General features: G+C 41.3%; 1 protein-coding gene across 1 annotated transcript; it reads left to right on the forward strand.

Moving 5' to 3' along the window:
* Nucleotides 1-206: 206 nt before the first annotated feature.
* Nucleotides 207-12,869, forward strand: LOC311500374 (actin-related protein 2). The gene is made up of 9 exons (XM_084561734.1): nucleotides 207-341; nucleotides 2,518-2,628; nucleotides 4,384-4,599; nucleotides 4,940-5,012; nucleotides 5,638-5,774; nucleotides 6,040-6,189; nucleotides 7,337-7,482; nucleotides 7,916-8,048; nucleotides 11,290-12,869. The coding sequence occupies exons 1-9, from the start codon at nucleotides 294-296 to the stop codon at nucleotides 11,458-11,460; spliced, it is 1,185 nt and encodes a 394-aa protein (XP_084417860.1). The 5' UTR covers nucleotides 207-293; the 3' UTR covers nucleotides 11,461-12,869.
* Nucleotides 12,870-14,202: the final 1,333 nt, after the last annotated feature.

The raw sequence follows: 14,202 nt of genomic DNA on the forward strand, positions 1-14,202 counted from the left end.
GCTGCTTGCTTTGGTTGAGTCTATTTCTCTTGACACCGATAGCTTTCATATACGGGCCTGTAATCTAAAAAAACTCTCTACAAATGCAATTAGTCAGTGTAATTATATGCAATGTAAAGGTGTTTTATGTAGAGATGTGAGCATGTAGGAGGGAGTGACTGTCATTTGAACAGTTCTGCTACACACCGGATGAGCACCCTTCCCTTCCTCCTCTCGACCGGGTTGGTGTGTCTTCCTTCCGGCTCGCCGAAGAAAGTTGAGGGAGGTTCAGCGGCAACTGGGCTTTTTACATAATGGACAGCCAGGGAAGGAAAGTGGTGGTCTGTGACAATGGGACTGGGGTAAGGTTGCTGTCTTGACTGGGAGCGCTATGAAGTCGAGGCGTGCTTTAAACTGTGCCGTTATGTCGAACGATTTGCTGAAACAGGAAGTGGGGCTGTCAGCGTCCAAGCTCGCTAGCTAGCTAGCGATAACTGGGTGTGTAGCTAGCTAGCTAGCTACTTAGCAGGCTAATTTTCATTCATCCAGACCCGACACGGAAACGGCACGAAGACTGGGTGTGGGTGTCAAGATGAAAGCTGAATTTATAGCTACGACTGTCATGTCTGTCCAAACCCTCAAATTAAAGCAAATTCATAACGTCTAATTTGCAACCAACGGTTACTAAGCTAAGGCTGCTTGCTAGCTAGCTTTTCAGTTAGCATTTAACAGCTGGCTGTCTGGTTTCCACTGTCTGGAAGCTGCGTCAGTCATTTCAGCGATTTGTTCAGGAAACCACACGGAATTTGCAGATTCGTTATATCTGCGATTCAACTGGCTTGCAAATCCAGGGGAGTAGCCAGATTCTAGCATTGGTCGTCCGCTAGGTTAGCTAGGCCGTGCCAGGTGAATAGAGGAACCACCTTTATGTTTTCTTGTTTAGCAGCTAGTATAAACTTCGTCCATGAAATGTACATAGCTAGGGATTAGAAAGACGCTTGAAAGACTACACCAAATGCATTTTCCACACACGTTTTAATGTTTGACTTGCCTTTATAATAACCGATTGAATATGGGGTTTTAATGGGTTGCTAAACACTCAGGAAGTAATACTAGGAAGCTGTAGGTGTGTAATAAGGTACATTAAGAAACATCCCCTTAACAGAATGGGAAATAACCAGCAGTCAAAAACGCAAAATCTGCACAAATGTTAAAACATTGTTGTGTTTTTTTTTTTCTTTCTCTAGCTGCTAGATTTAATTTAATATGCCATGTTCTTAAATAAAATAAGCAGTTAATGTGCTGTCCGTTTAAAAAAAAAAAATATGCACGTTACTAGTTTTTATTGATGCTTTGATTTTGTCATTGCACACACAGGTAACGCTTTTAAAATTAAGTGACTTCCTTATGTGGACATTGTCAGCAGTAGAGGAGGATGTTGTCTCGGCATGTTACTGACTAATAAGGCTTTTTTTGAGCTGTGACGTTTTCTAGAGCATTGTGCGAAGCCAGAAAAAAAAAAACTGCTCTGTGCTATGGTTGAACTGCTAAGTCAAGAGGAAGTGAGAGGAGTCTGAACCACAGCCACCATCATATTTTCAGAGCTCTGATGTGTGCTGTTTCACACCACAGTCAATTTTAAAATCAGGACCTTTTTACTTTGAGTATCTGCAAGCACATTCACCTGCAAAACCAGAAAAAAAGATGGTCATGAAATGTTTTGTTTTGTGGTAAAAAAAACAAAAAAACAAAATTGGTTCCGCAACAGGGTTAATCAGGTAGCACCTGCTTAAGTTGCACTTTTACTGGCAAAATTGGTCCTAATCCTTGTTACTTTTCAATTCAATTTGGATCTGTCCATGCCCATTTAAAAAGTTATAAAGTTTGATGTATACAGTTTGTGTACAGTTGCAAACGTTGTTTGCATACGTGACACAAATAGATCAAATGCAGAATAATCTTATATGTGCATGCACATTTTCGTGCAAAGATGTGTGTTGCAACACAGAAATGGAGAAGATGTTAATTTGAGTTTAGCAAAATGTTGATTTAAAAGTATTTTAAAACTACCCATTTTATTTTATTTATTTATTTATTTATTTTTTAAATCAACTGATGCAGCTCAGGTACAGTCTTTCTAGTGCTGCAGATATCTGAGTTTAGTTGTGTGCTTGGCCTTTATCTCCATACGTAGCTAGCTAATAGCCAAGTGTCTTCAAGTTTTTTAAGTCAAAAATACTGCTGGTAATATCAATGCAGTGTTTGAAAATGCTTAAAAAGCAGCGAGGTACCATATTACTAATTCGTTAAATGTATATATATGTGTGTGTGTGTGTGTGTGTGTCTGTGTGTGTGTATTTTTGAACCAGTTCTAATAAACAAATATAGTCTTTACTTCTTTGTCTTTAGTCCAGTTCAGTCCACTGTTATCAGCTGGATGACGGTGATCTTTTTTTGCTGAATGGTACAGTTTATCTCACTAGCTCTTAACTGTATTTCCTAATCATTTCATCTCCTTTTCTCGTTTCTTTGTTGTAGTTTGTCAAGTGCGGCTATGCAGGTTCCAACTTCCCCGAGCACATCTTCCCTGCACTTGTTGGGAGGCCCATCATTCGCTCAACGGCCAAAGTGGGGAACATTGAGATCAAGGTACGAACCCCCGGCAGTCTTGAAATTTTTGTTTGACCACAAAGTCTTGGTTCTGAGGGCGTGTCTTGTCAGAAAAGCAGCGATAAGATAAAAAGTAAAAGCTGCAAACAAGAGTGCAAAATCAAGATATGAAATTTCGTGTGACTAAACAGACTAAACAAAAATCAATGCCGCAAATGGTTTCAATTTAATATAAAATAAATTATACTTTGGTTAACTCTAATAGAAGATAGAAGCCAAATTCAGCTCTAGATTTTGATCTTGAGTATAAATAATTTAGTCCTGCAAATATTGACTAGATCCTATTATTTAGGTAAACATCAGGTCCAAACATCTTACCGTTTCACATTATTTTAGCATGACACCAATCTTTCTCTCTCCTGTCCTTTCCAATTTTTTATTTTTTTGTGTCTATTCATCTTGTTTTGTATCTGCCTTCCTCTTCCTCCATGTTTTGTTCCCTCACGGTGAAGTAGAATGCCAAGAAGATGGTAAGTTCAGGTTGGTGTGTGCCTCCTGTTCTTGCCTGCTCCCGAGAGTTGTGTTATGTTATGATCTCAACTGAACTGTTTTTTTTACTCACTGATCCCATTCTTCTACATCTGAATTAGTTGACTGTTTTTTTTTTTTTGTTTTGTTTTTTTTTGGTGTCGATTTTAAGTATTGTTGACCAAATGAGTGCCAGGTAATAAGATGGATATGCAGAACCTTGTGTTAATGCACTCCTCTCTGCAGGCTGAAAGTGTTAGCAGAAATAGCGGTGATGAATCATAGGCCAGCTGTTATCGATGGAGTGCTAAAAGAGATTCTGGAACGGTTCCATTTTCAGAGTCTCTGATCTCGTCGGTGCATCCTGTCAGCTACACTCCCACCAGTCCTGCTGCAGTTTTCAACTAAAAAGAACTTAAAATGTCAGCTGCAGCTGGAATGCCTCAGGTCAAATGACAAATTTTAAGCATCTGTATGCATTACAGCTCTATTCACCCTGCCATTATGGAGCAGGAAACATATTTTAATTACGTAATGTCCAGTTAAGTGCATTTCTTCACTAATCAGCAAGTGTTTCACCTTTTTCCAAGTGCAGAGGAAGTATCTGTACTCTAGGATGCATGGCAGACAGCTGAGAGTCGGACGGAAGCACATCTGTTTTTCTGTTTTTTTTTTTTTTTTTATTGAGACCACATGGAGGCGATGCCTGTGACTGGTACTTTGTTAATGCCAAAGCTCACAGGATGAACCCATAAAATGGCAGCCTTCAGTAGGCTTTTGATGTCTTCAAGTGGAACATGAGATGCTTGACTGTGTGGCTAACACTAAGCTCTAACCCAGCAGTTGTTTACATTGCCAGGCTGCCTTGCACGCAGATAGTTGAATGAGACTAAAATAAGTGGTTTACTGTAGCTAAAGGGAAGTGTTTCCAGGTGTAGATGCATGGAAAATAATGCCTTGTTGTGCATGCTGGGTAACTGAGTTTTAAACCGTAGAACATGAATGCATCTGTTGTCTCACAGATGGTTCGTCTTGAGGCAACTGAAAAATGGATGCGATTTTTCTGATTTGATTTGAGTTGACAGGCAGGCCAAGGAGGCAAGTTGAAATAACTTGAGTGATGGAATTTATTATCCAAACCAATACTGGTAGTCACCCTTACTACCACTAACAGTGAATCATCCAAACTGGGCTTCACAAAATGGAGGTCTATGCTGGCGTGCTTCTAAATATTTATCTTTGTTGACACTTAACCCCTTCTTATAGGACTTGATGGTGGGAGATGAGGCCAGTGAGCTGCGCTCCATGCTGGAGGTCAACTACCCCATGGAGAACGGCATTGTCAGGAACTGGGACGACATGAAGCACCTGTGGGACTACACCTTCGGGCCGGAGAAGCTCAACATCGACTCCCGCAACTGCAAGATCCTGCTCACCGAGCCCCCCATGAACCCCACCAAGAACCGTGAGAAAATCATTGAGGTACAATGAAATTTATGTCTGTTTTTTTGTGCAGCCAAAAACAAATTTTATGGTCACTTTCTGGATCAGAGGGGCTAGTGTGTTAGATGCTATACTATACTCATTCGATCTATAACCAGATAATAAAGTATTGTTGATTTTTTTTTCTTCTTTCTTTTGTTTTTGGAACTAGCATTAAGCTGCCGTTCGTGGAAGTTTATTTAAAGCATAGCAGAAGTTCCACTGTGTTTCATCCTCTGTGAAATGATTTCATTATGTTTTACTTCTGCTTTATGTTAAAGAGATAATTTTATACATGTGTTGCCATGAGAAACATTGTACTTCCTGGCTTTTGCTGCAGGTTATGTTTGAGAACTACCAGTTTGGAGGAGTCTACATTGCCATTCAGGCCGTGCTGACACTCTATGCCCAAGGTAAGAGCAGTCCTGCAGCTATGGAGTTCCACAGTTTTCACACCACATTATTTATTTTAGGTCTTTCCTCAGACCACTCCACCACAAATAGCTTTGCTCTGATAGAACGATGAAAAGTTTTAAAGTGGTCTCTTATTAGTAGTTGCTTTATTACTGTTTCAGTTGTCACCCAACACCTCAGTCATGGCCTATAGCCCTAAAAAAAAAAGATAGCGGTTTCATTTTAATAGTGGAAATAAACTTGTGTGGCAGTATTTAACCACCACACCTTCGTCAAATAGTTTGTCAAAGATTTAAATACCAGACATCATAATATTTGTGCCACAGTGTCTAGACAGTCACATTATCCCGGTAGCAGACATATCAGATCCTGATGTGTTAGACCCCTCTAATGTGTGGCGCTTTGAGCAGGATCAGATGAACACTTAGCTGTACACAAGCGCTACCATTTTGTCTTCGAGTTCTTTCTCATCTAGTGAGCCGTTATTAGTAGTTAGCTCTTACACTAGATGTGTTATCTTTCCGGGTTTGGTGTGTTTACCTAGCCTACACAGCTATCGGACACAAACGCACCTAGCTTGATATAATTGTAGATTATTAACTGTAGTGTGTGTGTTTGTTTCAGGCCTTCTCACCGGTGTGGTGGTGGACTCAGGTGATGGTGTCACACACATTTGTCCAGTGTACGAGGGCTTCAGCTTGCCCCACCTGACGAGACGCTTGGACATAGCAGGCAGGGACATCACCCGCTACCTCATCAAGGTACTCGGCCTCTTAAAGCAGTTTGAGACGGATATTTGTCAAGATTTAAGATTCATTATTCAAGAGAACTTCATTGTCGTTCACAACAAAAAGAGTACAGGAGAATAAAAACGTGTCACAGGATCTTAATGTTGACAAGACCTGCCTCCAGAAGTACTGATAATTCTTCAAAATAAACAAATCAAGGGTTCACAATGAGTAACTCAAAATATTGTCCAACTAAACCATGTTTTCTGGCTTTTTGACACTATTCCATCCCCTGCAGTTGTTGTTGTTGAGGGGTTACGCCTTCAACCACTCTGCAGACTTTGAGACGGTGCGCATGATGAAGGAGAAGCTGTGCTACGTGGGCTACAACATCGAGCAGGAGCAGAAGCTGGCGCTGGAGACCACCGTGCTGGTGGAATCATACACGGTAGGCACATGTGTATTTCTCCCATTAATAAAGAATCGTGCCAGACAGCTGATCATCTGCTGGAGTTGGTAGTTGTCATTTCATGTGGTAACCAACATATGACCTTAAGAATGAGCTGCTGCCCTCACCTGGACATTGTGTGCACTATTCACTCAGGTGGCATCAAGATATAATAACATATAATAATTTCTTCACTGGGCAGTTATGTTTTCCAAGGCGCATATCGTGTTTACCTCCTTACTATTCTCATTTTAGAGACAAACTCTAGTCAGGACGTAGAGGCTGAATATAAAGAGGATGTTGTAATATTTGAAACACAAATGGGCATTAAAATAGTTTTCAAAAAACCACAGTAGTCATATTACACCGATCAGGCATAACATTGAGCTAAGTAGACTATCACATGGCTATCGTTGGCTCTGTTTGGCTGCTTTAAGACGGGACAGGACAGGGCAGTGCTGCTGACTAACTGTTTTCTCTGGGACTCCAACGTATGGGGGTGCAGCGCTCCTCCACCAGGCTTGCTTTTCTTTCCGAGGTCCTTTTCCCTGCAGAGGGAACCACAGAATCTAAACGTCGGCCCTGAAGTCTGTGTAACTGCACGCCCTGCCGAGCACATGTTGTGTCTCAGAGCTCACTGTGACCATGTGTGTTTGGGTTAGTGTAGGCAAGTGTGCGTGTAGGTGTATAGATGCGTGAACATGTATGTGTAAGTATCGTTTTGTGTGCACAAGTGTGCTGAAACAAGGAGGGCAATGTAACCGTGGCCGAAGGGCCCTGAACTGTGCGTTACATCATTTCCTGTGTAGCCACTTTGCGGCGGTGGCTGGGCCCAGCTTCCTCCCACTGCCCTCTGCTGAATGAAGCCCTTTTATAGTCACACACTTTCAGTTTGGAGGTAACGCTCTGTGTGCTTTAACTTGCTATACAGGATCGTGAGTGATGGATGGTTTTTATATCCCTCAGCATTAAAATTATTCTTCATAAAGGTATATTTAAAAGTTATAACTTCCTTTCAGTAAAATTCTTGATCCTTACAGTCAGGATTTACACCCTTGAGCGCTCTCTTATATTAAATCCTCTTCAGTGGTGTCATACTTTCTTGTTTCCCTTCTCTTTTCATCTCATCCTTCCCACACATCTCCAGCTGCCAGATGGTCGTGTGATCAAGGTGGGCGGAGAGCGGTTTGAGGCCCCTGAGGCTCTCTTCCAACCCCACCTCATCAACGTGGAGGGCGTCGGAGTGGCCGAGCTCCTCTTCAACACCATCCAAGCGGCTGACATAGACACCAGGTGAGGCCAACAAAATTGCACACATATACTTGCACTGTCAATAAAGATCGCCAGACACATCATTAAATACTTCCCAGAGAGTGACTCAGTGTTTCCGCTGTAGCATTAACAGCACGAATGCATACATAGACATTTTGGCATTTCTGTGGTGTCAGCTCAACAATGAAGCAACAGAGAGTTTTAAGCTGAATGTTTAAAAATGTATGGAAAGTTTAAAAATGTATTTAGTTTAATAAGTCATTACAAATATTTTGCTATTAATACGGAATAAAAGTGTAGCTTGAAAGTGAATTTTGAACTTTTGTGACCTTATATGAGAAAATTGGGAAATAGACATTGCAACATTACTTGTCTTATTTTAAGAGGCTTCTCTTTCCACCTGCATTTGGTTGGTCTCTTCCTGCTAACCCCTCTTCTGTGTCCCTGTCCTCAGGCCTGAGTTCTACAAACACATCGTGTTGTCAGGAGGGTCCACCATGTATCCGGGCCTGCCGTCTCGACTAGAGAGGGAACTCAAGCAGCTGTACCTGGAGCGTGTGCTCAAGGGAGATGTGGAGAAGCTTTCGGTAAGAAAACCAAAACCCTTATTGCCTCTTCTGTAACTGACTATATTGTGGCGAGCGTTAACTGACTCCGAGCTAAAACTGCTCAGATGTGGTTGACAGTGTGACTGTGAAAAACCAGGCCATTAATTTTAGCCTAATTTAGAACTTGTTTGCTCTGCAGCCAGTGTGATCTAAAAAAAGGGGGCTGTTGTTGTAGAAGGCTGCTGGTGCATTCAGATTAGCTGAGGTCTGGCTCTGCTGCACCCGGCCTCTCAGTTGGTGTGAATTAATATTTCCAGCTGATCCTTGGGGTTTGTTTAAGTTTGTCTGAGCGTGGTTTTCCCCACATGTGAGAAAGCAGTGAACTACCTTTAGTGAGGAAACTGTAACATCTGACAGTGTCTCCTTCCACTTGGAGGCCAAGGTAAAAATAAATTAAACACCTTGAATTGTGTGCAGCTACTGTGAGCCACGTCTGATTTTACTGGTCACTTAGCTGCAGTACACACAAGCTACCACCAGGTAGTGCCAGAGGCTTACAGACATTCATTTGATTTAAACACCTTTAAATAAAAAAATGTTGGGTTCTGTTCACAGCCATAAATATTTGCTCTGTAAAAAATATTACTATGTTACATTTTCACATCAGTATCCCAAAGACACATATTCCACCGAGCCATTTTGTAAACAAATCCCTGCAGTGACTCATAAGTTTAATAGGAAGTCATTATGTGCGTTTCTGCCCGCAACTGCAGTCGTCCTCCCTTCTCTCAAATAATTTATATTGTTTTGGAATGGAAACATCTTTAGTATGTGTTTTTGCATCCTCTAATATCCTTAATGAAAAGTAACACAAATGTGTGCAAGACTGCAGATGTGTTTATGCCAAGAACTCTACTCTCAAGGCTTTTGAGTTGATGTTAAGTGGAGAAGTAGCTGACAGGATGTTTGCAGAAGCATCAAAAAATACATTAAAACTCTTAAAGCACTCACCAACATTTTTCAGCAGAAATGTGGCTAAATACCCCCCCGCCCCCACACACATACACACGCACAATTTGTCGCCAGCACCTTTAGCTGTTTGTTTGTTACTACATTTAGAGGTTTAGTCACGTGAGCGACATACTGCATCCTTCACCCTATTTGGTTAAAATATGAGTGTTTGGACACAGACTCGGCTGAAGGAGTGGTTTGTTTTGTAGTTTTTCAGTCTTCAAAATGTGTCATCACTGGACTGAGTGTATCTGACATGACCACGGCTCTCTTTAAAGTTGCATTAATCAGTGTTGTAGATTAACAGAGGGTCAGATGACTATGTAATGTGTTGCTTGTCGTGACAAACCCGCAGAGAATTATCACCTGACTCTGCAATTCCCCTTGGCTCTTCAGAGTTGTGGTGTCTTTCAGCTGATTGTTTTTGTCGTACGACAGAAAGTTTATTGTCTCAGTTCGGTCTCACAGCTCTCATTAGTGTTGATTCCAGGAGTGGCAGACTGTTTCTACACGTATTTCCCTAGTCTGCAGAGACCAAAAGAGATCTAAAGGAAAATAAAATATGGGGTTTTAATTCATTTTATTACTGAAAACTGACTCTATATGCTAATATTGATACTGTCTGTTAGATTTTAAAATTGGCAACTATACCAACTTTATAATATAATAATAGTTTGTCATTATTGTATTTACAGCTAGTTGCACTCTCCTTTTGTGATGTATTCTTGAAAGGCTACATCAGCTAATCTGCCTCAGGCACTGAAAGCATGGCAGGAATTACTGATTTTGATTTGAATGTACAAACAGTAACGGCATATCTGCACATGTTGAGTCTTGGCAAGGGTAATTGGGTTCTTCCGGCAAAATGTTTTATTAAAAAGCGTTACATTGTATTTTTTTACTGGATGAGTACAGTGCTCATTGATCAACGGAGCCACAGTTAATAGCTTCCAAAATGAAAACACAGTTTAATCAGCATCTCTCAGTTATTTGAACTTAATGTTGAATACCCTAACGTCATGAAGCTAAGATTTACTGCAGGTCTGTTATGTTACAATGCATTCGTTTTCACTAGTGTACTGAAAGAACAGGTCCTTTTTGATGTTTCAGTCAGTAGCATCTGGGCTCTCACAAATAGACACTGTCACTACTGCTAGGTGCTTAAGCTAGGAATTGCTGTGTCTCATTATGGTAAGGTTTTTAGAAAAAAAAATTATATTACAGGAAGTAAAATATGGACATGATAAATACTTATAGTTCATTGGTCTCACTGGTTTTCCATCACATCTCCATATGTTTCCATGTGATATCAAATTAAATGGTTAATGTTTCTCCACACTATGTCTTGAGCTCCAGCGTGTTCCAGTTCAGGGCCCAGCAATGAAAATATAATTCTGTATGTTAAATGGCATTTAAGTGTTCATGACTCATCCTGCACACTGGGGCATGTACTAAATATGCACCCAATGAAACGCTTTCTGGGATTTTGATGCTCTTATGGCAGTGGGAGTTTGTCAATGCCATGTACATGCAAATCGGACTTGACAAAATCATTCTGTAATTGGAACAGCAAAATACTTGAATGTATTCTGGGATGCCTTGCTGCCATTTAGACTGTTCTTGGTCCATAGACTTTAGAAAAATTGTGACTTGAACATACATCAGCATTATATTAACTACCAAAAATGGCTAAAACCGTTCTTGAAATAAAATTTATTTGTCGTGTACTTCAGTTTTTCAGTTTGGCCCATGGTGGAGCTCATGAGCTATACTGCTGCCAGCCACCAGGGGGAGGGCTACATGCTTTGGTTTCACTTTTGAGGAGTTGTCATGGCCTCCACTTTTTTTAAATTTTTTTATTTTTGCAGTCTATGTCTTGGTCAGATGCGTACTTTGAATCGGAACAGTACTTGTGTAGCGCCTGATGACATTTCACAAGAACAAAAGCACAGACCAGAACGTATATCAATTAACTCCCTAGGAGAGCTGAAGAGGAATGGTGGGCAGAGCCTACTCGGATAGGTGGAACTGACCAATCAGAGCAGAGTGTGCTTTTTGAGACACGTGTGGCCTCCTTAGCTTCCTGTTTTTACAGGAAACATGAAAATATCTCTCTGCTAACGCGTTTATGGGAACTGTTAATCGTCTTTTATTTAACTTGACGTGAACCAAGCTGAAATCTGTTCTAGGCCTTTGGTTTGAATGTGGATGCAAGTCTCCTTTTTAGAGGCATAGCCAACTTATTGTACTTCTCTCCTTTGTCTTGTAGAAATTTAAGATCCGGATTGAGGATCCTCCCAGGCGAAAGCACATGGTGTTCCTGGGTGGAGCTGTGCTGGCCGACATCATGAAGGACAAGGACAACTTCTGGCTGACCCGGGAGGAGTACCAGGAGAAAGGAGTCCGCGTGCTGGAAAAACTCGGAGTCACCGTCAGATAAAGCACTGGACGGACAAGAACACAACACACACACACATACATATACACAACACACACTTAACATCCTCGCCCACATCGCAGAGTATATATCTATTTATCCTTCTTCTTCTTCTCTGTTTCGGCTCTTGATTCTCCTTTAACATCAGAGAATCGAGCCGTCACCTCCCCGCTCTTCTCCTCTCCTTCTCCTCTCTGCCTCTCTCCTCTCTCCTGGTTTGGGATTGGCTTACACTTGCTCCTCGCTAGCCCTTAGAACCACTTGTAGATTTCCCTCCTTGACTTTTACTACAGACTGAAGGGTTAATACTGCCATGCTATTTGAAGTTTTCACTGGTGGAGCAGGCTAAAACCTCTGAACCTGCGAATAGGTTTGAAGTAATTTTGACAGGTAAAACCCACCAGCTGAGGTACAAAGTCTATTGTCCTCCCTTGTTAAACCTCTAGAGGCGATACAATGATGCAAATAAGCAACTTAGCGTCTGTAATGTCACAATCAGGGTCCACCACAAACAGCCTCGGGCCGCTTTCAGCATCTATCCAGGCGAGCGAGAACTGATCACATTTTTATGTCGGTTTTTATAAACAATATGACTTTTTCTTTTCTGGGAGAGGGATTACTTCTTGCTTTTTTTCTTTTTTGTTGTTGAGTTTATATCTTTAAATTAGTTTTTTTTCTCCTTTTTTCTTTTGTTGCTGTGCACTATTACCATTGTAAATGGAGTGTATTGTTGTAACAGAACTTCCTCCATTCTCTTTTTGTTATGAAGAATTAACGGTTGATTTATAAAGGGACAAATACACAAAATAAAGCCCCTGAGCTTGACATCGGGTGTGTGACGGTACTTTGGGGTTAGTGGGTGGTGAGGCCGTGATTTTCTTTTTTCGCAGGGGGTGGTTACTATTTGTTCCTCATCAAACAGCCTCGCCTCTGCCTCCTCTCTGGATGTAAATCTCAAGCTGAATGAATGGGAGAGAGCAGCTGTGGCAGTATTTCAAACTGCGGCGGCGCTGAAAGTACATCGCGTGTCGTGTTCCTTCAGATCCCCCAAAGCACGGAGGCAGTCGCAGGTTCAGGGTGAGATCTATTTGAACCAGAGCATCGCTAAACCGGGTTAATAAAATCTTATCAAAGTTGAAATGCTGTCAAGATCATGTTTGAGTTCTCCAGTCTTGAACTCCCAACGGTCGACCTTAACGATTTCTGGAGGCACTTCTATTTTGAGTAATGATAAACGTGTATATTTTTTTCCTCTTTTCCATGAACGTCTATCCAGTGCCAAGTGCAGTTAACGTTAACTGGATCTCATGTTTTAACGTCTTTCTTTTTTGTCACTGTTTTTATTTTCCTGTGTTGTTCATAGCATAACTGCCTAACGCTGATTTAAATAAAGAAAAAGTGATTTATAAGGATGTTTGTCCAGCAGCTTCATTTTATTTTTTTTAAATTTGATGACTTGAGCAAACTCCTGGCTGCAGAATGATTGTTGTCACTCGTTGCAGCTGGAGGTCATATTAGATGGGATGACAGAGGATGGAGGCACATACTGTAGGTAGCAGAGGAGGACGAGGACTTTGTACGCAGACCAGGAGGAGGAAGAGGAAATGGAACAGTGGCAGCAGAGGTCTGGCGCCACCAGAGGAAGAGGCTCTCTTTCCGTGCCTTAAATAAAGATCCTCATCCAGACTCTTCCGGCCTGGTTCCATTTTAATCCCTCGACTCTCGCCACTTCCCCCTCAACCCTGAACTGTTACCTCTGAAGCATCGTTTGAAGTTTCCTCCCGGTCAGAGCACGAACAGAGGCATCGCTTAAAGACATTTTACGGCAAGTGCTGTACGTCAGTGCAGTTTTGAGGGACTGGTAGACTGTTATTCTTTCTTTAATGACTTTTCCAGCAAATATTAACTGTATTTAGCTGGGTAATGGATTCAGATTATATATTCAGAATGAAATGTGAGAATTTAACATATTGTAGCTTGAGCTCTTAAGTCATGAAAGACCCGGTTTCTCAAGAATTTCTAGGGTGAAAGAAATTTAAATTTGAACATCTATACTTTTATTGCATGTCTGCAAATATAAAAGCTTTTAGATTAAATTCAACTTTGTCATTCTATGTAGTACAGCAACAAATTGGTATCCAGAAGTGCAACAGCACATACTAACTTGTAGAGAGATTTAATCAATCCTCTACGGTTAGTTTTAAGATTAATTTACTTTGATTTTACTCCTTTGGTGCTTTAGTACATTCAAGTTGCTGTTTGAAGGACTTGTATGATATATAAAAAAAAAACCTTTAGTTGTATTAGAATAGTCTAGTTTGTGGTTGCTTTTGCACAGAGTTTTACATGATAAAACATTTTCCACAGGGTGGGAGTAGAGAGATGTTTCCCCTCGGCAGACTTAGGCGGTTTGCTTCAGGTGCAGGGTTTTAAACTCCCTCAACTAAAAAAGTATGCTGAAGCAATTATCCTCCTTCCTCGCAAACATCTAAGTTCAGCGTGGGTCAGTTTAGACCTGACGGGACAAACGCAGCACGCCGGAATGTTGCAAAAGTAAAGCTCGCTGGATAAAACGTGGAGTAAAATCCGTCTTCATTAGGAGGAAAAAGTCAAAATCCTGCCTATCTTTGGACATGAGGCCGGGCCACCCATTCCTGTAAACTGCAGTGGGAAGTGAGCGCCGGCGCTCCGTGCACCCAGAGAGGGGCCACTCTGACCCCATTACACGAGCAGATATCTTAAATG

The sequence above is a fragment of the Chelon labrosus genome, assembly GCF_963514085.1.
Source record: "Chelon labrosus genome assembly, chromosome: 15".
NCBI lineage: Eukaryota > Metazoa > Chordata > Actinopteri > Mugiliformes > Mugilidae > Chelon > Chelon labrosus.